Source organism: Akanthomyces muscarius, chromosome 6 (assembly GCF_028009165.1).
Source record: "Akanthomyces muscarius strain Ve6 chromosome 6, whole genome shotgun sequence".
Lineage (NCBI taxonomy): Eukaryota > Fungi > Ascomycota > Sordariomycetes > Hypocreales > Cordycipitaceae > Akanthomyces > Akanthomyces muscarius.
The window spans coordinates 3,366,847-3,389,492 of NC_079246.1; the positions used below are offsets into that span (position 1 = coordinate 3,366,847).

Sequence of the window (22,646 nt, forward strand, 5' to 3'; positions counted from 1 at the left end):
TTTTTCTGCACATGTTGGAAGCTCTGTCGGTGATAGGCGACTGCTAGCGTCTGTCGCCGCAGCTCTCACTAGTCCAGCAATAAGTCGTCATCATTTCAAGCGGGATTGTTACCGACTATTTGCATCTAAATATACTGTAACTAGTAAAATAAATACGTATAAGTAGTAACCTCTGCCCCTGTGCCGCCGCGATTGGAATACCAGAGCAGTGCATGCAGTAGGATCTTGTCACCTGCCAAAATTGGTTCAATCACTCGAGATGGAGCCCTTCTCGACCTGGTGCATCTCAGCTTCCTTCTTCTTCTTTTCCGCAGCGGAGCGACGCCACTTGAAAATACCAAAGATCACAGCCGCAGCAATCACAAGAAAGCCAACAACGGAGCCAACGGCGATGCCGGCCTTCTGACCGCCAGTGAGACCGCCGCTACCCGACGTAAGAGCAAGAGATTCCATGTCGTCAGTACGGCCGTAGGCGTTTGGCGAGATACCAGTCGAGTTGAATCCGTTTACCCACGCCGGCATGGCACACGAGGTAATGTTCAGCGTCTCAATCTCCTTGCCCTTGATCGCGCAGGTGTTTGAGTATCGTCGGAGAGCAATCTGATCATCGGGCTTAGAGGCCGGGCGCATGAACTGGGTTGTGTAGTCGGGATTCAATTTGGGCGAAACAATGGAGATGACATCGCGGATGGCGAGATCCGGACGGGCGCTGCCGCGGTCATTGAAGTCTGCAGAATGATGGTTAGCAAACTCCGACAAAAGTGTGTGCTGCTACTCACTATGGCGCAAGTTGCGGTTCTCGGCCTTGTCCACAAGGTAGACGTTCTTGTTTGCGACGGCGTAGATGTTCTTCGATGCGCCGGATCGAGCAGCATAGGTGTCGGCCGTGACGCGCTCAGCATGGGGAGACTGTTTCGGGGCCTGCTTGCCGGGAAGCTGGTCGTACTGGGTAGTATCGATAATCGCCCAGCTGTTCTTGGCAAACACATTGCTCTCGCTGTTGGCGCTGACGGAAACCAGTCCAGGCTTGGTGGGGTTGCCCTGGCCGGCGACCTCTCCATCGGCAGAGACATTGACGAGACGCGATCCGGCATCGGAAAGAATGGTGTTCCACCAAGCACTCTGGAAAACGGTAAACTTGTCGCCGTCTTTTTGAATGGGGGAGATGAATGCGCCCTTGGGATAAGAGCCAGCGATAATCGCTTGCTGGACGTTGGCCGCAGCACAACGGTAGCTGGCGGCAATCTCGTCATACAGCTTGGTGCCGAGCTCCTCAAGACCGTAAAACATGGAGATGAACTTGATGTAGGCCAGCTGAGTCAGGGGGGCGTGATTGCCGACATTGTAGATGAGCACCTTCTTGTCGTCGGACTGGGTAGTGTCGCCGTAGAATGTGACGTCGACCTCCTCGGCACTGCCCCAGTTTTCGTCATCATATGTTATCTTGTCCATCATATTGCCTCGGACGCAGGAGCTGGTCACGTCGGCGTATGTACCAGTGCGCTTGATTGTCGTGGACAAGCCGAGCATCTTGATGGTGTCAGCATAGTTGGTAGTTAAAAGTATTATCATGCTCACCTCAATCATATTCTGAGAGAAACCATCCAGAGCTGCAACGTTCTTCACGGGAACCTGTACGATCAGAGCATTCTCTCCAACGATGGACCTTGGGGGAGCCTCCTTGGTGCAGTGAAGCACGACATATCTGCGCTGGCGATTCCTGATGGTGACATATGTCTTGTTGTACTCGGGGGAGAAGGGCAGGTTCTTGTCACCATCGAACTTTTGAAGGAAATAATCTGTCTCCGAGTCCCAGGCTGCATCAGCGCATCCCTCCTTGAAGGCAGCGCTGCAGAGCGAGGCAGCAGCTGCCAAAAGACCAAACTTGAAGAAACCCTGCATTTTGAGATGAAGCTTGAATGGTTGGTCAAGTCTTTGCGAGATGTGCAGTTTGGAAGCCCTAAGTTTTGTCGACATTTGCTCCCATTATATAAGTGCCTCACCAAAAGCCCGAACTCGCCGAACCATCGGAGCATTCCGAACCTCACTCCGGAGAAGCGCTGTTTCCGCTGCATTTTTCAGTGGCAACCATGTAGGGCGCGGACGAGCTGATTGGAGAGAGATGATCTGATAAGATCATCCAAGTTTAACGCTGTCGGGCCAAGCCTTAAAACCCCACCTCGAGAGGAGCGCCAAGGCCAGCGTGCCCAATATGCAGTTCAGCGACGTGGGGAAAACAGCCGATTCTGTCGGTAGCCGAGTCATAAGCGTGCCAAGTTTAAATATTGAGTGGCCAAGAGTCCACCCCATTACACGTGGAAACTCAGGATTTAGAGGCGGCGGTTGGTTCCGACCACAAGCTCACGGGTTTGGCTCGGTCGAAGCGTCGGGCCAAGCGACTATCCACCCAAGAGGCTCGCCAAGGCGGCGTACCGGCGTACCAAGCCGGTAACTCGTGTAAGCAAGTGCATCAAATTGGTTTTTGGGGCACATGCGGGCTTTGCTTTTGCAGAGCGGACTTCTTGTCCCGGCCCTCCAAGGTGCCAACACCGGCCATCACGCTCCGTTGTCGCTTGGTGGCATATTCAATTCGGCGAAGGTGTGGGCAAATGAAAGTCATCCCGTTTACCAAGACGGACATCCCGCTGTTGCCCTGCAACTGGGCCATAAGAACTGGGGCAGCGACACAACTTTCACAAGAGCCTTTGTCGAGGGCCGGTGGCGAGAAACTTTGATCAGCTTGCTCATCTCTGGTGTCATTCTTATCGACCTCGGGCTCATGTTCAAAGTATACTTGAGCCATTAGCTAGACCTCTTACAACTTGTGGCTTGGTTCACAGCGTATCGATTTCCATGCTTTCCAAAGGTTGGCGGAACAAGACGAAACAAAATGAAACGGCCTATTTCGTTTCCTCAAGTTTGGTGGCTTGCTGCCTATACCAAACCAGAGTAAGTATATAACGGCAAGAACGGGTGCCGCGGAAGCCTCGCCCCCTCTTCTGTCATTGCTCAGCTCCGGCTTCGTTGAGCCGGCACAGTACTTCTATCTTGTACGCTCTGTCTGATTTCGCAGACTCTTGCGCCACGAAACTAGAGGGTCACGCGCTCCGATACATGCCGACAAGGAAGTCTGCTCGCACCCTTGACTCTTCACATGTTAGATCTCTTACCATTGACTTGACCTGCGGCAGCTTTGCAAACCGTAAAGATTATCGGCTATTGACAGTAGCGCAGTGCAGGTAAGCCATGTAAGCGACATCGACCGGGGGCAGCCATTAGCTAGGTATAAATGAAGAATAGAGAATAAAGGGAAAACAAAGAGACAACAAAAGATCACTCAAGATAAAAGAAATAAACAAAGACACATAATCAAAGAGAACTGTTAATAATCCATTGAGTTTTTAAACTTAATTCAGCATGCTACCCTAAGCATTGCTTTAGTAAGGGACTTCAAGTTCTTTGCTTTAGTTAAGGACTTTAACTTGCTTATGGTAGGTACCGTCACGATTCTAAAAAAAATAGTACTTTTTTAGCACACTTACTCTGTTCCTCTACCGCCGGAGAATGACGTGTTAGGTTTGTCTTAGGCTAGCGTGATGCTAACTCAGACATCATCCGCCATTGGAGGAAGCTACGCAGGTAAGCCGGCCTTAGTAGCGAAACGTTGAAATTACATTTATATCGACAGGGCGCGCCGAGGCGCAGTGTGAAGCCATGCTTTTTAGTCTTGACGAATATTACTAACTAAATTTGCTGGTATCAAAAGCCTGCACCTTTCCTTCGCTTGTAGCCACATAGAGCACGTTTGTATCAGTAGCGCTTCGTCCGAACTGGCAAGATGTATCACCTGGGATAGTGGTCGAGTTCGCGCCGCCCGCCACCACCCGCATTTCACCCGCCAAACTCGCTGCCACGATTGAGCCATCCGTGTTTGTTGCCAACCAAGCCGTGTCCTCCTCGCCAGGACCAAAGGCAAAGTCGTCCAACGTCTCTGACGCAATTGTCGCCACAATTTCTACTTGGCTGCCGTCGGCAGTAGTGCCGTCGCTATTTGCCTTGACCCTGTAGAATGTATGCGTAGAAAGGTTCGTGAAGTAGAGGTAGCCTTTGTGCATATGCAACCCATTTAGGCCGATGCCAAAGGGATTTCCTGCCGTTGCCTTCATTTCGTCAAAGCTTTGGCTTATTTTGGTGTCGCCGCTTGTCACATTTACATGGTAGACAACGCCATTTGTGGAATCAGCAATGAGAGCCAAGTCCTTATACCCGGGCACAGACGAAAGGCCGTTGAGAAATCGGGCACCAGTTAATGGGATAGCTTCCTTAAGCTGCGGCTGGCAACTGTGGGTAAAGTCGACTGTCCACACACCCCACGAGCCCTCGATGCCGTCCAAGCCCTCCAGGCTCCCCCCAGCAATGGCATAGTTATCCTCACCAATCTCAGAGATGCCCGAAAATGATGTGATCGAGGCGACCGTGAAAATGGGATTAATAGAGGGGCTATTGCTGTCCAAGTGTGACACCTCATAAAGAGTCGCATTGGGCAAAACTGTAGTGAGTAAGAGGTTGCCGTTTGGGCGAACAGCAATACTCTCGAACCATGTGTCTTGAAGTTGGACTATCAGGCGGCTTGGAAGTTCGGCGCTACTGTTGTCGCGACGGTCTAGCGTAGCAAAGCCCGCCGTTGAGGGCATCGCTGAAAGCAACAGTAATGGCGCAACAGCCACGGTATGTATAAGAAAACGCATTATGAATGAATCTTGACTGTCTGTAAGAGTGATAGAAAGTAGTACTGCGAAGATGAGAATGATGTAGCAGCCCAGTGCCAGCCGGCACCCTTTTATATGTAGTGAAGTACTCTACCGGCTCGCCGTCAAGCCCCCGAGAAACAGACTCTACCCAAAAAATTAACCGCGAATGATCCCAAGTCCTCTGCGCGGAAACCTGTGCTGCGTAATCCACGAGGCCACGCGGCACGGCCATCTACAATTTAACTTTATGCAGGACTCTTGGCTATGTCCTATGTCCGAAGCCGCCATTTACAATCTATAGCGCCTAGTGTGCAAAATAGCTGTCTGTGCGAGGCTGGGGCTGAGTCGCGGGACTGGACCCCTACAATGTAGGTGATAGCTTAGCGGGCAGGGGCACTATTTTTAAAGGTTGTCAAGCCTATTCTGAGTGTATACAGCTTTCCTTCCATGCACTGAATTGAACGAGAATAGACACTACAAAATGCGCTGATTAAGTGGCTGGCGCGCGGTGAGTTGCTTTAACATTTTCTCGCCAGACAATAACTGTATCAGCTCAATTCAAAGTCTAATGGCGTTTGATGGTGGTCAGTCACTACGTTGCTTCCAGCGCCGCGTAGATGTGTGGCGGCAGTCTTGAAGCTTTGGTCTACAGGCAAATTTAATCTGTGAGACACGCCTCCCCCCCAACAAGCCTCTGTTATCATTGAAGCTACCTCTTGCAAATTTCCAACTTGAGACTAGACTAGCCCTGTCGTACGGAGTAAAATGTTTTTACGAATGTTGCATGGGAGCTCTTTCGCTGTCACTTGGCAATCGAACCTTTGGGCTCCCACGGCAGTGGCATCAGGGTAGGAAATATTACACGAATAGGATGACACCAAGATGCTTACGTCGCTGGTTGCTGAATGTAATAATACTGTGATAGCTATCTAATTAATTGCGTACAGTCGAGGTTTTCGTACCTGTCGCCTCAGCTCTCGGAGGACTCGCCTTTCCCTGTCGGCCGGTCATCAAGCTTAATATCCAGCCTCTGACCAACTGCCACACAAATTTCAAGTAGAACTGCGACTGGCCTTCACCATAGAATTGTCCGCGATCGCCAACCTCTGTCATCATCAATCCCATCTCCACAACCGGCTTTTGCCACCGTTGTTTGGCTCGGGCGTAAGCGGCAACAAGTTCGTTACCGTTGGTGATACCACCTAAAAGAGTAGCCTCATCGTTAGCACGGTGAATTGCCCATGCGTGAGCGATGCGTTAACATCATGCAACAAAATAGTGCATTTTTGGGCTTACCACTCGACCAAAAGTTTCCATCTTGCACCCACCGATAGCTGTCTCCAACCAGTTTCATGCTGGGAAACTTTTTGCTCAGGATATCCTGCATCCCCCGAGGCCCGCTCGCCCTCTTGCCATCGACAATGCCTGCAGAGGCGCATATCAAGATCCCTGTACAAATGCACAAGATGTCGACGCCGGGAGTCCCAGCTTGCTGTCTCAGCCAATGTAGTGCGTCGTCGGTGAACTCGCTGGACGGATCCGGCCCAGGCACCGCGACAATGTCCAGCTTCCCAGGTGACACTTCTTCGTCAGTATACACGTGCGTAGCCTTGAGGACGGCACCGGACGTCATTGGAATGTCGTTGCCCTGCTCCGGTGTGGTGATGTAGTACACAGAGACGTCGGGGGCCAGATCGAGGAGATGGGTGGGAAGGAGTGGTTGGGCACGGAAAATAGCACCGAAATATTCTTTTGACATGACGCCAAGTACGTCTATGCAGGCCACGTCGAGAAATTGAGCGCCGCAAGGTACAAACACACCGATCCTTATGTGCTGAGACATTGTGGATTGCAGAGGTGGGCTGACTGAAGAGCTTCGATGAAAGAGAATAAATTAGAAAATGGTCTACTAGGTCAAAATAAATGAGATTCTTGACGCGACGCCGTGAGCATTCCATGAAAGTCTTGTCATTTATAGCAGCAGCAAATAGTCTCGTGCGCACGCCTGTAGAACATGTCCCATATGCTGCCTAGTTGCGACTCTGGCGAGCCGGGCTCAGGATCCGGACCCGCTCGGAGCTTCTTCTCTGTTCAGCGCTCTGATTCCTGCTATACAAATACACTGTGACATGACCAGGTAGGGCCGGGGAGTGCTCCATGGCGACAGCCAGATTAGGCTCCTAACGTTAGTAACAGTAAGATCCGGATCTGCTCGGAGTTTTCTTCCTTATTAGGTACTTTGATTCCTGCTATACAAATACACTGCAGCATGACCAGCTAGGACCGGGCAGTGCCCCGCGACCACAGCCGGATCAGGCTACTGGTAAGTAGCAGTAACATCCGGACCCGCTCGGAAGGTTAAGTTATTTAGTAAGTGCTGGGACCCCTACTAAAAGCATTGACCCCGTCATATGAATGATGGGAGTCAAGCAATATCGCTAGTTTCCCTCGGCTCTCCGCGCACAAATGTACTATACAGACTACTGTTTGGCATGTAGATATACCTAGTCGGCCAGTACATGCTTCGACTGGGGCCCATGGAAGGTACCCTCCTTCAACACGCGACTCACCAGCTCACAGCAATTTAGTCAAGCACCTTTCCGGTCTCGTGCTGGCAAAGGACGAGGCCACCTTTTCGCGTGAGATACCTTTGCCACAGGCTGAGGAGTTGTCCGTGCATCGATACGGCAAAGTTCTCAGTCACCTACGTTATAGCCGCCCCTTCTCGGATACATGCTGGTCATGAACAACGATGCTGATTGGCACCGCCGAAATCCGAATGTCATGCGGAATAGGTGCCAAACTTTAAGTGAGCGAGCACAACGCTGGTTCACTATAGTGGCTACTGCAAATTAGAGAACAACCTCTACATTAGACTTATACCTAGGTTATGAGATCAATTCACTTTAATCTTGCTTTAGACTATTATAGCCACCTTCTTGAGCTCGTGCATAAGCTTCTCCGTCTCTAGCGTCTGCTCTATGGTCGAGTAGGCACCTACATCGCCCTTGGCAACGGCCTCGTAGAAGCGCATCGTGTTACCGCCCATAGGCCCCATGTTGGCGTAGTAGTTCCCCTCCTTCTGGTTGAATTCAATCTCCTCAGAGTCGGCCACGCCCTTCTTGAGGGTGATTTTGGCGCTGGTGGGGTTCATCTGGAAGACGCCAGGGCCGGCCGTGAAGGCGGCCTCGCCCTCGGTGCCGGTGATGAGCCAGCGGAAACCGACGCCGTCCGCGGGCAGAGGGCATGTGCGGATGGAAAGGGCGGCGGTGGCACCACTGTTCATGATGCCTTGGACGGTGAGGATGTCTGGGGCAGTGATCTTGTAGTTGGGCTTTGTGACCTTGCCGGCGTTGCCGACGAGGTTGGTCGTCCTGACCTGGGTTTTGAATATGGACTGGACGGACTTGAAGCCCCCAAGGACACTAACTAAGGCATCGAGTGCTACACGAGACAGATCAGTACAGTATCGTTGTAGTCTAGGTGAGAGACGCACGGTGACCGAGCAGGATGTTTACACGACTGATACCAGCGCTGATATCGAAAAAGCCTTCCGTAGACTCGGGCCACATGGGAGGCGTCCCCATGGCGTTCTGCGCTGTAAACTGGGTATGGACAATTTCACCGAGGACCTTGCTCGCAAGGATCTCCTTGAGCTTGAGGACTGCCGGGTCGGCGCGGGCCTGGGCGGCCACGAAAACCTTGACGTCGTTGGCATTGGCCAGCTCGATGAGCTCCTCAGTCTGCTCAACGGTAGGCATGAAGGGAAATTCGACGATGACGTTCTTCTTGGCGACGAGAGCGGGCTTGACGAGCTCGTAGTGACGGTTGATATTCACGGCCACTGAAATCAGGTCGACGTTGGGGTCGGCGGCAATGTCCTGAGGCGAGCCGTAAGCCTTGACGGTGGCTGGCAGCTTGTGGGCGTCGATGGAACGTTGGGCCGAGGCGACAGATGAGTTGGCGACGGCGACGAGTTCAAAGTGCGGCGAGTTGTTGATGGCATCCATGTGCTGGATGCCCCATTCGCCAGGCCTGTAGCCTTCGCTGCGGACGGGGCCGAGACCAATGAGACCAACGCGGATGAGACCCATCCTGTTTGTGATACTTGGATATAGTATGGAGTTGTTGTTATGGGCTGGTGGTTGCCAATGCTATCAAGTGTCATGAGTGTAAGAGCGTAGTTGATTGCGATGCTGTCTCAAATGAGACATGATGGTGGCTGAGCGGGCCATTTATACTGTTTGACCAATGTTGATGGCTATCGACTGATGAACAAGTCAAGTGAGGCGACCCGCTGTATCGGCTTGCGATGTTTCGCCTGCCTCTCGGTGCTACCATCCAGCCGAGACGGTAGGCGCTCAAACTTGACCTAGCATTTTACTGACTAAACTCCGAGTTGAAGACTTGGATTGGTCATCACTCGGAGAAGGCTGGATTCCGTGATTCGTAGTCTTCTGGGCTGAATCAATGTAAGACACTGCGATTTATGCTGCCGAGCACTCTGACGTTAGAGCTCAAGAGAGTCCGAGACAGGGATCGGGAGGGATCCACCCCAAGTCCGACTGGCGCCAACTGCAACTACTTACTAGAGAACGTTAGTGTACAGGTTTTACACACAAAATGAGTGCTGATGGGGCCTCACTCTGTGTCTGTCTACTCCGGCGGCCCACCTGAACTCCGACCGCAATCGTCTTCCACCATCTTCCCATTCTGCGCTCAGAATCTAGGGAATCAGCTTCTTTTTGCCCTTGCCAAGCGTCTCAGCCCCGAAACTCTCGGAGGAGAGAGGCGCGATCCTTGTCCCCCGACCACCCCGTCTGTACCCCGGCGGCTTCGCCGCTTCTCGGCGGCTTTGACAGGCAGCCAGCTCACCAAGGACTGGCCATGCCAATCTCGAGGAAGAAGTCGTGCGCTCACTGTCGCCAATCCAAGCTGCGCTGCAACCTTGACACGCCGTCGTGCTCGCAGTGCACGCGGCGCTGCTTCAAGTGTGTTTACGACGGTAGGGACTTGGATCGCGTGGCTCCCTACTCCTTCCAAGCCTCGTCCACGTCGGCGGCCTCCATTTCGGATCTATCGTCTGCGGTGGACACGTCGGCCGCCATCAACGCCTTCGAGCATTCTGACGTCATCTCTGGGACAGCCACTGGCCTCGCCGCGACAGCAGCAGAAGACGATGCGCTGCTCGACTTCAGTGGTGGAGGTTTATCCATTGACTGGCTCGCCCAAGGCCACCCTGCGTACTCTGTCCTGGAGTCGCCCAATTCTTTCGACATCGACACCATCGAGCTGCCAACCGTCGCTTCACGAGATTTCTTCTACGGCACCCACAAACAGCAAAACTTTACCACTCTCAATACTGAAGTCCAGCACTTCCCGCATCGCAGCACCGTCAACCCGGAGCTGTCGCAGAGAGACACTCGAGGAGCACTCAGCCCAGCCCACGATGTCCACCTCGTCTCCATCACTGCGCCCTCGGACCAGAAGATCCTGCGAAGGCGCATATTCCTCAAGGACTGCGTACTGACATCCGTAGTTCTTGGCCAGCTGACAGGCTACCCCAAGATGATGGTCGAGGGCGACCTGCTGCCGCCATTCATCCAGCCGCCCTGCCACTATGACGAGGAACAGGCTCCCAGGTGCCGCGTCGCTGGTAGTCACAAATGCCTGCCCGAAATCCTCGCCATCTGTGCCAGCTTAGTGGAGATGTTCTACTCGCGGACGCAGGCCAACGAACGATTTGTGTGGACGACTATCTACGCTGAGCGGGCCAGGCTGCGTAAGAAGGTGTGTTCTGAAAATAGTTCATCGTCTTCATTGTAATGTGCTGATGTACTCTCTAGTTTGCTACATTTGATCGTCATGATCAACTCGCTGCCGTCCAGTCCGTCACTGTATTCATGCTCTTACAGGCTGACGATCCGAGTACCATCGATAGAAACGACTCGGGAGCCCTTCTCGGCACAGCTATGGTGGGTAGGGGATGGACTTCACTTCTTGTATTTTTCTAACATCGACATAGGAGTTCATCGTCATCTTGTCGAGCAATCACACGCGGCAGCCTGAACCGCTGAGGATGCGGCCGGTCCGACGCGAATGGGCTTTTCATGAGTCTCTCAGACGGTACGTTCTTCGCTGATTTACAAGACTCGACCTTGTGCTGTCACTTCTGACGAGCAAGTACAGTATAGCGTCCATCTTTTGCATCGTAGACCTCCTCCTCGAAGGCATGCACCCTCCCGAGGGCCATACCTGCGAGGAGGGCGTTGCCTTTGCCCGGAACCTTCTGCCTTGCAGCCGGGACCTCTGGGAGGCGCGCTCGACTAGCCGCTGGATCATGCACTATGACAGTTATCTATTGCGCAGCGAGACGGACGAGGAACTGAGGGGCCATCGCTTGCTCGAGTCGAAACTGTCGAGCGGCCACAGTGGCATCCACAGCAGCTGCATGGGATCGCCAGAAAGCAGGAGCCCGGATGCAGATGTGCTGCGGTGGTGCGAGGGGCTGGACATGCTGGGCACGCTGATTTGGATGGTGGTACCTCTATATCGCTATCGAATCGAGCAAAGCCGGGAGCGAATGGCTGGGTAATATATGAGGAGATCTTTCTACTATGAACCAGCGGCAACTCAAGTGCTTACCCCGACCCTAACCCTAGGTAAAACTAAGGTCTCATGATCAGACTTGCACCTTTTGCCAAGTGCCACTGTATGACGTTGCCATGCCCTCCCTATTTGCAAACAGCCCCTCTGCTTGGAGCCATGCGGCGCCTGTATTCCATTTGTTTTTGACTTATTTCAAGTTCATTTGCTTCTCTGGCGTGCTGGGCCCTCCCGCGATTAGATCGAAAGCCCAGGAACGCCCCGGGCCAAGCTGGCCACCTCGTCTCACCCGCAGCTGGTTAGCCAACCGATGGCCCTACCCGCCATCTGCGACATTGAAAATCGAATGGCCCGGACATCGTGCTTTCACGGGTTTTACGTCGCAGTACCTGGAATCGGAGCTCCATAATATAACGCCTCGAGAGTAAGAATTACGCATGGCCATATTTGTTGTGAAGCGAATTGATGCAGCCACGCATAATTCGCCTGAGTACCGCCGACTTCGTCATAGCAGCTAGGCGGCGTGGTGGGCAATCACCGCCGAGTGTGCCAGAGTCTAGTCTCTAGGTAATTTTGAGTCGTGTTCTCTGTTCACTTCAATCCCGGAAACCTTTGTACGGCCCTTATTTTCTTGATTCAAACTCTCTAATGCAGAAAATGCAGATGCCAAGAGCAAACCCGAGCGTCTTGGACGGGGCTCTTCAGCATGCCACATCTACGGCGCCTGCGCCCAAGCCACTTTGTGGTTCTCAAAAATAGGAAGAGTACACGTCACGGCGCACACAGAGATTCCAGTTCAACGCTTGTTCCAAATACTTCACTCGATGCCGAAAGAAGCCCCCATCAGCGACATGAGTTTTAGTCGCCTATTTGATGAGGTGGCTCCCTACGGCTCAGTGGTTGTAACAACGCTCGACGAGTTCTTTGGCAGCAATTTTCTGGCACTCCTCCAGAACTTGTAGCTGCTGAGCTACTTCACCCAATCTGCCAATGACCTCTTGATTTCCTCTTGTAAAGGAAAATTTAATGTATGGGATGCCCACTTTGTCGCAAAACTCTTTGACCAAAGGTTGAGCCTGACGCAGATTATGCCTCGGGAGTCGCGGAAACAGGTGATGTACGACCTGAAAGTTGAGCCCACCATGGATAAAGTCAAGCCAGTCCGGACATTCGACATCCATTGTTGTCCGTACCATTTTTTGCGCAAAGGATTCTTGCACGCCAACATCTGCACTTGACATGGCAAAGTGGCTGAGTGTAAGTTGTACATGAAGTGGCGCGGTGACCGCGTGCGAAACAAAGAGGAACGACAGGCGCGCTGACCACGTTGGCACCGAGAGATACAGCGTGCGATAGCCAAACCAGTACCAGAAGATGAGTTGCCCGCTCATCTCCAAGTATCTGTGCCACCATGCGGGACCTTTGCGCGGCGACTGCCTGGGATCTAGCAGGTATAACCAGGCAAGTCGATACAAGTTAAAACGACCGAGGAGAAGTATGGGGTAGTAGAGGCAATGCTGCCACTTGATGAAAAAACGAGCCGCAGAGTCGAGCTTCATGTCCCGATCGTAATATGTGGAGTGGAGCGAGCTGAAGAACCTTGACGATATCGCAAAGAAAGGCATATGCTGGATGTCCGGGTCGTGCTCGGGCGAGTTTGTGGCTATGTGGTGAACATTATGGTTGCGCTTCCACCAACCTACGGAGAGGCCGCCCAGAAAGTTCGCGATGAAGATGCCAATGCAAGTATCGGTGTGAAAGTCGTGGGTGATGCTAAGATGGCCGGCGTCATGTACAGAAAAAGCCAGCAGGTGCCACAAGAAGCCGAGACAGATACTCGACAAGGTAAAGTGTGAGTAGTGAAGGAATGAGCGGAAAAGGACAAAGAGAAGGAAATATCGCAGAAACTCGACGGCATAATTTCTGTATGCACACTGATATAGTCCCTTGGCTCGGAGCGTCTCATCAAGCTCGCGATATTTTGTCGCAACCTCGTGCTGCGACATTTGATCTAGCCCGGGGTAGAGGGAGAGATCAGACGAAATAGCATGCGCTATCGAAGCTTCGGCAGATTCAAAAGTACTGGCCGAGACAGGAGCGGGACTTGGTGGGCCTGAAGACATGGACGAAGTTTGCGATGCAGACTCACTGCTGCCAGCAGAGAACCTGAGTCGAGCCCGGTGCCCACCACCTTTGGCATCAAGCATTGGCGACCGTGGCTTCGGTTCTCTCACCAAGCCTAAACACGCGTCCCCAGATTCGGTTGATTGCGCCGAAGCCGCGTTCTGTTCGTCAGTACCCTTCGATGGAAGCGGCCTGAAGACCCCTCCTTGAATCGGAGGCAAGAAGTTCTGCCATTGCCCTTGAATCCTGCCAATGACGAATCTCTGCATCTGTGTCTGGGCACCGTCAGAGTGCAGAGCTGTAACTTCGTCAATTCCGTTGCGTCCGACCAGGTGCAGAATCGACTTGTCACCGCCGGGGTGATACGGAATCCAAGCGCCGACGCTCAACACTTGGTCTCGCAAGATGATGATCTTCCGTCCATCGGCTATCAAGCCTTCAATTTCTCTGCGGGACCATACGCGATCTTTGGCAGGCGCCATGGCTTACCTCGCTATTCGTCGTTGCAGCTTCGCCGCGAATGAGAACTTCGATCGCTCCAGTGGAAAGGGTGGCACGGTAATACCGATGCCAGCAACAGAAGAGTGTCGCGCGTCCCGGAATTCTTTAGTATACACGGACACAGACAGACTATGTGCGCTACGGACAGTGCAAAATGCGTCTGCCTGAAAAAGATTTCTTTTTCTGCCGGTCTTCGGGCAACTTAGAAATGCCGAACGAGGCTGGCGCAGCACCCTGCTCACCCCACCCGCATGTCGCAGCTACCGGCTTCTCAATTTATTGCGCCCGACTTAAAACGTTATCATCTTGCTCGCTTAACCGAGATCCTCATACCAGGCAAAAAAGAAGTTTTCAATCACGTTTTTACAATGCCATTGTCCCTCTCAGCCTTCCATGCCGCCCAGGTGATTGGTATCGGTGCCACGACGTGGCTATCTGGTGAGTTTGACGTGTCCCGGAGAACTTTGGCCAGAAGTTTCTCGGTCGCTGCGTAACAAAGAACTAACCGTTGTGATTTTCCCTTTTGCGAAGGCAACATCGCATCGATATCCCTTTTCTCCGCCACAGCGCTCCAGCGTAGCGTCGATCATGACTCGATGCCTACTGTTCTTGCCGCCAGGCAGTGGAAATACACTCTCGAGCAGGGGAAGCCAAATCCGCCCACGGCAGTCTTCACCGCCGCTCTGTTCGCTTTCTGCGCCTGGGCCAAGATGCAGCAAGAGTCATCTAACAACGGTGGCTGGCTCTATGCCGCGGCATCGGCCTGCACCTTTGGAATGATTCCATACACAATTATCTGGATATTTCCCATCAACTATCGATTGATTGAGATAGCGGGACAATCGCTGAGCGAGGACGAAAACGCTTCTGCGAGTAGGGCAGAGGTCAGTCAGCTGCTCGGTCGTTGGAGAACTCTTAATTGGATACGAAGCGCTTTCCCTCTTGCCGCAAGTTGTCTAGCGTTAGCAGCGACCATATAGTTAAGGAAAATAAATTACATTTGCTGAATGATGCCAGGAGGGCTCCTAGCTTGCTTTTTATTCTCAAAGTTTAAAAATATTTAAGCGAAATAGGAAAATTTAGAAGAATAGGGAGAAGAAGAAGAATAGAGAAGATTAGAAGAATAGGGAAAAAGATTATAGGGAAAATAAAAAGTACAGGGAAAATAAAAGCATTAGGAAGCAGCTTCATCACTTTACTTTTACCTTTAAAGACAGAGCGAAGTATAGGCTAAGTGTATAATTAGCGCTTTATAATGAACGTTATTAAATGAGAGGGATAATATAAAAGGCAGATTCACTACGCTCACTTACTAGATAGAGTAAATACCTTATAGTGACACACGAACACACTATGCCACTTGTTATACTTAGATAGTAAAAGCTTGGAAGTGAAAATTAATTAATGTTATAAACTACTATTTTAATGAACACCTAACAAGGGCGTAGAAGACTTCTACGAAGAAAGAAAATATCCATAACACCACGGCATAACATACACTCATGGAAGCAGCTGCAACTCTGCAATCATTATATGACAGTGCCAATGTAAAATGGCAAACTAGAGGAGCAGCGCCGCACCAACGAGGAAAAGACCGACAGGGCGGGCAATGTCTGCGGCACCAGCAGTCACAGGGACAGTGGGCACAGTCGGGACACCAGTGCCGGTGCCAGTGGCTTGCTGTGAGCAGGCAGAAGGAGAGTAGTCAGCCTTGCCGCCGCCGATGGCCTGATAGCCCAGGCAGCTGTTGTAGTTAGAGACGCAGGTAGACTGGTTGGCACCCGGCTGAGCCTTGCAGTCGCCCAGAGCAGCAACACACTTCTTGGCACACTCGCTCTGACCCTGACCCTGACCCTGGCCAGGAACCTGGGCAGTAGAAGTAGGCGTGCTACCGCCAGACTTGGAGCAAGCAGAGGGAGAGTAATCAGCCTTGCCGTTGCCGATGGCCTGGTAGCCGAGGCAGCTGTTATAGCTGGAGACACAGGTAGACTGGTTGGCACCCGGCTGAGCCTTGCAGTCGCCCAGAGCAGCAACGCACTTCTTAGCGCATTCATCCTGGCCTTGACCCTGGCCAGGAACCTGGGCAGTAGAAGTAGGCGTGCTACCGCCAGACTTGGAGCAAGCAGAGGGAGAGTAATCAGCCTTGCCGTTGCCGATGGCCTGATAGCCGAGGCAGCTGTTATAGTTGGAAACACAGGTAGACTGGTTGGCGCCAGGCTGAGCCTTGCAATCACCAAGAGCAGCAACGCACTTCTTAGCACATTCATCCTGGCCCTGACCAGGGATTTGACCAGTGGGGGTCGGCTTGCTGCCTTCCTTGGAGCAGCAAGAGGGGGAGTAATCAGCCTTGCCACCACCGATGGCCTCGTATCCAAGACAGCTGTTGTAGTTGGAAACGCAAGTGGACTGGTTGGCATCAGGCTTTCCCTTGCAAGCGGACAGATCAGCTACGCACTTCTTGGCGCACTCGTCCTGACCCTGACCGGGGACTTGACCAGTGGGAGTCGGCTTGCTGTCCTCCTTGGAGCACGCAGAGGGAGAGTAGTCGGCCTTGCCGCCGCCGATGGCCTGGAATCCGAGGCAGTTGTTATAAGTCGACACGCAGAAAGACTGGTTGGCGTCCGGCTTGGCCTTGCACGCGTACAGGGCAGCAACGCACTGCTTGGCGCACTCATCCTGGGCCGGGCCAGTGGGAACCGGCTTGTGGATGGTGCATGGGCAGTCGGTAATGGTCAAGGTAGTCGCAGAGGTGATTGTGTAGGTCTTTGAGTTGTAAGTGAGCGTGGTGGCGGCCGGGCAGTAGGTCGTCAGGGCCGTGACAACTTCCGTGGTGTACACGACGTGGGGCGAAGCCGTTACAGTGGCATTGGAGGGAAGGGCATAAGCCGACAGGCCTACCACGGAGGCGGCGAGAAAGAGTGACTGCATGTTCGGAATCGGTGCAAGGGCAAAGATGTAAGGAAGGAAGAAAGGGTAACGACTGTGTGAAAGTATCTGAGAAGGGTAGAGACTATGTGGATGAGGGGAGTTATAGACGGGATTTTATAATATGCCCACGACTTCAAAAGCCCCTTAAAAGAATGCATTACATTCTGTGGCATGCACCGGAGTGTCTTCCCCGCTGCAAGAAAACGTGGATCAGCATCTCGTATTCCGTCAGTGCAACGGGTCTCCGGCGCCTAGTTAGGAACGTGGATAACCATCTCGTATTCAGAGGGTGCCTGGTACCTGCATTGGTCTGGCAAGCTAAACCTTAGGCTGAACCGTGCGATGCTCGTGCAGAGTCCTATGAAGACTGTCATTGCTTTTTTTCTTGGCCCAGAGTGAAAGAAGACAGTGCTTATCGAGATCTGTGTACTTAGCAGTCGCATTTGCAAGCATGATTTGGTACCATTTTTTCGACTCATGCTCAACTCGGCAACGCAGACTTCTTTTCGGTGGATATCAACGTTGTGGAAATGCAACGAAAGCCTGTCCGCGTATTTTATTCACGTGTCTTATGGGCCGGCTTTCTATCCGTCGTTTCCCCGTACCGAGCGGTCCGAGAAGGGCAATAAGCTTTCATGCTAGCTAGCGGACTAGCGAATCAGAGCGGATCAAGCGGCTGAAAAAACACGAGGTGCAAGTATACCCCAATGACTAAAAAGATCGCGACGGCGGTGCCTGCCAAGCATCGCAGGCCAATCAAACGATCGTTGGGGGGTCGCCCTGCATCGGGTTTCCAAGCTGAGACCACGAATGACGTCTGTAGCCTCACTCACATCTTACCGGACCTGGATACAAGCTTCCTTTAGGGGCAAGAGGCGTTAGAGTTTGGACAGTTCAATTTCCGACGTACCGTAAGGCTGCACAGGCAGGGGGTTGCCAAATGGGTTGCCATCGACTGCTTCCTCGTCTCACTCTACTGCCCCACGCGACATCCACTGTCATGCTGTGAAGAATATCTTGGCAAGCATTTGTCTGCCGTTGCACTATTATATGACCTAATTTTTAAGAAGGCCGACTCGCCGAGCTACGGACTCACGGGCATCCCGCATTGCAGGCTCCTTTGCACGGCCGTTTTCGTTCGAGGGTACAAATGGAACATCCAAGGCTTGCTGCGCTACATCCAGTAGATTTTGACTACCTATATGAAGGTTTACGTTAGCTTAGCGCTTGTAATGTTGAATTACCGATGAAGGGCATGGCTTCCGTTTCTCTAGCATGCTACGTTTCGTTGATCCAACACTATTGGTGTCCTAATTCTCCTTGTACTAAGGCTACACGAGGACCGTATTGCCGCTTTTCGTTTTTCCAAGCCCTTCCGTTTCAATCTCCAACAGTAACATCTTATTTAGCTATTCCAGTACTCGTAGTTTGCTATTCCGAGTCTTTCTTTCCGTAGATGGAGCTATCGGTCCGTAAGATTAGCGATCTGTCACGTTCCCTTCTCCGTCACAAAACTGCAGACCTATATGAGAACAGTGCGTAGCAAACGTGCCATATGTTTCTTGTTTCTTCCCGCCAATGTACTGTTTCTGACCACAGGACATAGCCAGAAAGTCTCACGCTCCATTACCATTGCACGGTTTACGAACAGAAGCCGATAGCATACGCAGCTGCGCCCGTCAACCTCAGGCAATAGGTCCGTGTTGCTTTGCTAGGGCAGTTTCAAATTTACTTGGGGTATAGAATATGGGGACACCTGTGATTGGTCTCTTTACACAGGTCAACTAGCCCGTCTTTGGAATGAGCGTAAGCTGCGATTTACTTGTGCCGTCGGTATCCCAAGCCTGTTCACGTCAACAGCCCGCGCGAAGCGAGGTTGCTAGGCTCGTATTCCCCGTCCAGGTACTTAGGTCGCCAAATGGATGGCTGTTAGTCTTGTATCCGTTGCGCGTCGGCTTTTAAATGGCAGACTTCTGATGGAGATCCCGCGGTGGGTCATCTTGAGCAGCCACAAGTCAGTCTGGAAGGTAGGAGCGTGGCTCCGACATGATTGCTGCTCTGACGAGCGCAAAATAGCGCAAAATGAAAGATGCGGTGCTCGAGTAAAAGCACTTTGGAAGGAGAGGGGGTCTGCGGTTGCGGAGTCATCTCTATCGCCCACATGCCAGGTACAAGGCAGCCACAATTGTCGGCTACATTTGCAGTATCCTAGTTGTCATTAACACATGGGAAGCAAAGACATTGCGGCCCAGTATTACTACCAATAAACTCATGTTGTAGGGGTGAAGGACAACGCAGCTACCGTAGCTTGTAGTAAAGAGCGCTGTGTCGGGACGGTGCCTGCGGGACCTATGCCTTCTTGCTTCCGGGCATGCTGATAGCGAGCGGCAGTAACATTTTTGCTGTATTTTGCGGTGATGACTGGTTTGGAAGTCTTCGTCCTTGTCCTGCCACTGATATACGAGTTGGTGGTAGCGGATATCAGGTTCAGCCTCCTCTTTCTCCTTGTAATTTGGCCGCATAGGAGTCGAGACGCCATAATGGAGCTTGAAGAACGAAGTTGGATAGTCCGGAAGAAATACCCGCAATTGTAGCACCGACAGCAGATACGAATAGAGAGCGGTGCGTAGTGTGGCGAGGAATGTAGCTAGCGGGTAGAGGTGGTATAGTAGAAGCAATACCAGCAACAGTAGCAACACCAGCAATAGTAGCAACAGTAGCAACAGTAGCAACAAGCAACATCAAAGGTAGCATCAAGGAACCAGTAGCAACAACTGCAGCATTTTGGGCTGCCGCCACTGCCGTCACAGCGAGGCAGGGAAGCCGAGAAGCAGGACCAAGCCGAGGACAAGACTGGCCAGGGGGAGGGGCTCGTATGACCCGCGCCATGTCTATATAGCCTTTACCAATAGCGATCATCAGCTGATTTCTATTCGGCATAATGGGGCGTCATATTATCAAGGCTGAGCATGGAGACAATTTGTCAGTTTCGAAGCACTCTGGCCAATGCATGCAGTGCGTTGTGCTAGAAGAGTCGGGAAGGTCACAACATGCGACTTCAATCATATGCTTTTGTCTGCTCTCGCTCAAGGAGAAACGCGATCAAGAAGGAATGCGCTACCTTTCGCATTCACATAGCCCCTGTCGCGCAGATAGCCCCAGTTCCGTCCCCGACTGGGTGCCAAGTTGTCAGTTTTGGCCTCGAACGCGGATTTCACCCCTGTGCTTTCAGCTCCCTGCATCGGCTATTCGATTTTTCAGCAGTCGGGAATGTTTGTCAAGGGGCACATTACAACCTTTCCGTCGCATAACCTGATTTTGGAGCATACCAGGAGGACGTCGTGTGTCGCCCTTGGTATCGTATGCATGGATCCCAATGTCGCCACAGCCGTATGCCGTATTGCCACACGAGGTTGATGGCCGTGTAGATCATGGCGCGCGTGCTAGAAGAACCCGCCGCCACGATACAACTTACCCACAGCGCGTCGGTACAAATACTCTGGTATCCCCCTTTTACAGAGATCGCGCCGCAGCACCTATGCCGGCCGCTGCTACTGCCATCCAGCTGACCACACAACCTGCACAATCCTCCCAACTCCCCTCTTGCCATCTCTGGCACTGACCGACCGCCGATTCAGATGAAAACACGTTGATAGTACTGACTGCCGTCAGCCAGACGAACTCGTTTGCAGCGTTGTTTGTGTGAACCGTAGTTGGCTCATGAGGGGGTCCAGCAAAAGCGGCAACCTGTCTCAGACATCGAACTTTCGAGAGACATCAGCCGCTTCGCACGCAATAACTGCACCAGCAGTGCCATTACGAGTGTAGCAGTCACCTCCTCTGTATTATAAGAAGTTGCTGTGATGGTGTGAGTTTTGAGTTGCCACTGTGTTGTGCTCATTCGACGCCAATATGTTTCATCCTGCCATTGCAGTCGTTAGTAGGGTCTTTTCTAGGCTGGCGCTCACAGCCTTTGGCGGACATTTGGTGACGGAACACCTGGCCAGCTGGAGCAGAGAATGCAAAGTAAATAAATATTAACTATCGAAAGATGGGAAGAAGCTAGCATGTTTCAAAAGTGCACCTAAATCTGAGGGACATGGAACGGGTGGTAAAGGTAGCGTCGCTCGATCTATACAATCACGCAGCTGCAGCGCATCGCCCACTGCCTATTCAACGACGGATGTAAACATGCGCTGATGAGAAATGGGAGCCTCAAGGTGAACCCAATCATTTATAGTCGAGGTAGGACCAGCGTAGGGGTAGGCGAACCAGTACGTCTCGTCCCCCGTACCGTTCAGCGCACCGGACGGTCCGACTACATGAATTCGATTAGCCATCGCTCAACAACTTGCCCTTTCGCGACTTACAGAGATAGGCATTGACAGTGGTGCAGCCCGGCGTATCGTAGCAGAGCGACTTGGCGTACTTGGCCCACTCCTCCTCCGTGTACCAGTCACCGGGCGCGCGCGCAATGTGCTTGCTAATTTCCTGGCCCGCAAAGATCTCGTTGGCGACGTAGTTGTGCGGCTGCGGCAGGTTGAGCTCGAGAAAGTCGTGGGGGTCGCGGGCGGTAGGGTGAGCGGCGGCCAGCATGGGGAGGGCAGCGGCGATAGCGGTGGTGAACTTCATTCTGTAGATGTTGTGGAGCTGTTTTGGAGACGCTTGAAGGGTATAATGATGATTGTTTGATGAATCGTCTTGATAATTAGTATGACAGGTCCACAAGACAGGATGGTTCCTTTATACGTTGAGGCTTAAGAACAGCCTAAAAAGAATCAACGTTGAACCAGCCTGGTCTGTGTAGAGGGGACTAGATAATCCCAAAGGGCCCCCGAAGAGACATGCAGATGCAAGCGGCCAGACGAGGCCGAATCTAGAACCGCATCGTATTCCTCCTGGCTGCAGGGATACCGCCGCGGCGGCCTACAGCGCTGTCTTCGGCTGTGTCTCGCGGGCGGAGGGTCGCACAGCCCTGCGTCACTGACGCCCAGTGCCGGCAACAAGCAGCCGAGTGAGTGTTACAATATTCGATTCCTTCTGCACCAGGGACTCGATTGAGTCATGGGCGTCAACAATGACCGCGGCCAAGCCTCCAGAGTTGCATCGCCACTGGCATCGTTCCAGTGGGCTGCTAGCTTCCGCCAGAGTGATGTCAGTGCCCTCAGGTCAAGCTAGTGGTAAAACAACGTAGTGGCGCCTGCAACAAATCATGTTTGTGTAGGGCTACAAGGCTACAGGGGCGAGCCCAATCGGAGCCTTTCACTGCTGGGCCGATCTGCTCGGTAACTTAGGATGCGGATTCGGGCGCTGGCATCGTATTCAAAAATACATTACAGATCACGGGCGGCAGTGCCGGGATGAAGCGTCTGCTAATACGAGCTGGGCTGATGCGGCAGGGATCCTTGATTCTGTCACATTTTGTGTTAACTAAGGCCGTATGCCAAGCCATGAAAGGCCTAACCCCAGAAATAAGTGTTTGCTCAATCAAGCTGTTTTACACATCACGATGTTTCCATCACTCATTTGCCCCAACACGCTAAACAGCGCGGTGTCGACCCAGGAAATTGACGCAGCCACTTGACTAGTGACTTTGTACTAGTGTCAGCAGTCCTTATTAGCAGCATGTCCATCCCTTCGCGAGAACATCAGATTGACATTTTCCTATCGCAGAAGCAATGTAATTTCTTTGTCTCGTGCAACAAATCGACCTCGGAACTAAGCTACTAGCTTAGT

General features: G+C 52.3%; 9 protein-coding genes across 9 annotated transcripts; 2 read left to right on the forward strand and 7 right to left on the reverse strand.

The window, feature by feature from the left end:
- Nucleotides 1-246: 246 nt before the first annotated feature.
- LMH87_001209 (uncharacterized protein) lies at nt 247-1,902 on the reverse strand (the record flags this gene model as incomplete). Its single annotated transcript, XM_056199250.1, has 3 exons — nt 247-728; nt 780-1,530; nt 1,579-1,902. The coding sequence occupies 3 exons, from the start codon at nt 1,900-1,902 to the stop codon at nt 247-249; spliced, it is 1,557 nt and encodes a 518-aa protein (XP_056056116.1).
- Nucleotides 1,903-3,740: 1,838 nt separating this feature from the next.
- On the reverse strand, nt 3,741-4,694 carry LMH87_001210 (uncharacterized protein; the record flags this gene model as incomplete). Its single annotated transcript, XM_056199251.1, has 1 exon — nt 3,741-4,694. One exon carries the CDS (start codon nt 4,692-4,694, stop codon nt 3,741-3,743), a length of 954 nt encoding a protein of 317 aa, XP_056056117.1.
- Nucleotides 4,695-5,684: 990 nt separating this feature from the next.
- Nucleotides 5,685-6,594, reverse strand: LMH87_001211 (uncharacterized protein; the record flags this gene model as incomplete). The annotated part of the gene is made up of 2 exons (XM_056199252.1): nt 5,685-5,953; nt 6,048-6,594. 2 exons carry the CDS (start codon nt 6,592-6,594, stop codon nt 5,685-5,687), a joined length of 816 nt encoding a protein of 271 aa, XP_056056118.1.
- Nucleotides 6,595-7,668: 1,074 nt separating this feature from the next.
- Nucleotides 7,669-8,845, reverse strand: LMH87_001212 (uncharacterized protein; the record flags this gene model as incomplete). The annotated part of the gene is made up of 2 exons (XM_056199253.1): nt 7,669-8,195; nt 8,248-8,845. 2 exons carry the CDS (start codon nt 8,843-8,845, stop codon nt 7,669-7,671), a joined length of 1,125 nt encoding a protein of 374 aa, XP_056056119.1.
- Nucleotides 8,846-9,638: 793 nt separating this feature from the next.
- On the forward strand, nt 9,639-11,346 carry LMH87_001213 (uncharacterized protein; the record flags this gene model as incomplete). The annotated part of the gene is made up of 4 exons (XM_056199254.1): nt 9,639-10,541; nt 10,598-10,726; nt 10,777-10,877; nt 10,941-11,346. The coding sequence occupies 4 exons, from the start codon at nt 9,639-9,641 to the stop codon at nt 11,344-11,346; spliced, it is 1,539 nt and encodes a 512-aa protein (XP_056056120.1).
- A 904-nt stretch (nt 11,347-12,250) lies between these two features.
- On the reverse strand, nt 12,251-14,235 carry LMH87_001214 (uncharacterized protein; the record flags this gene model as incomplete). Its single annotated transcript, XM_056199255.1, has 4 exons — nt 12,251-13,908; nt 13,971-13,974; nt 14,113-14,173; nt 14,225-14,235. 4 exons carry the CDS (start codon nt 14,233-14,235, stop codon nt 12,251-12,253), a joined length of 1,734 nt encoding a protein of 577 aa, XP_056056121.1.
- Nucleotides 14,236-14,350: 115 nt separating this feature from the next.
- On the forward strand, nt 14,351-14,962 carry LMH87_001215 (uncharacterized protein; the record flags this gene model as incomplete). Its single annotated transcript, XM_056199256.1, has 2 exons — nt 14,351-14,420; nt 14,514-14,962. 2 exons carry the CDS (start codon nt 14,351-14,353, stop codon nt 14,960-14,962), a joined length of 519 nt encoding a protein of 172 aa, XP_056056122.1.
- A 580-nt stretch (nt 14,963-15,542) lies between these two features.
- LMH87_001216 (uncharacterized protein) lies at nt 15,543-16,910 on the reverse strand (the record flags this gene model as incomplete). The annotated part of the gene is made up of 2 exons (XM_056199257.1): nt 15,543-16,362; nt 16,438-16,910. The coding sequence occupies 2 exons, from the start codon at nt 16,908-16,910 to the stop codon at nt 15,543-15,545; spliced, it is 1,293 nt and encodes a 430-aa protein (XP_056056123.1).
- Nucleotides 16,911-21,079: 4,169 nt separating this feature from the next.
- On the reverse strand, nt 21,080-21,542 carry LMH87_001217 (uncharacterized protein; the record flags this gene model as incomplete). Its single annotated transcript, XM_056199260.1, has 2 exons — nt 21,080-21,228; nt 21,281-21,542. 2 exons carry the CDS (start codon nt 21,540-21,542, stop codon nt 21,080-21,082), a joined length of 411 nt encoding a protein of 136 aa, XP_056056124.1.
- Nucleotides 21,543-22,646: the final 1,104 nt, after the last annotated feature.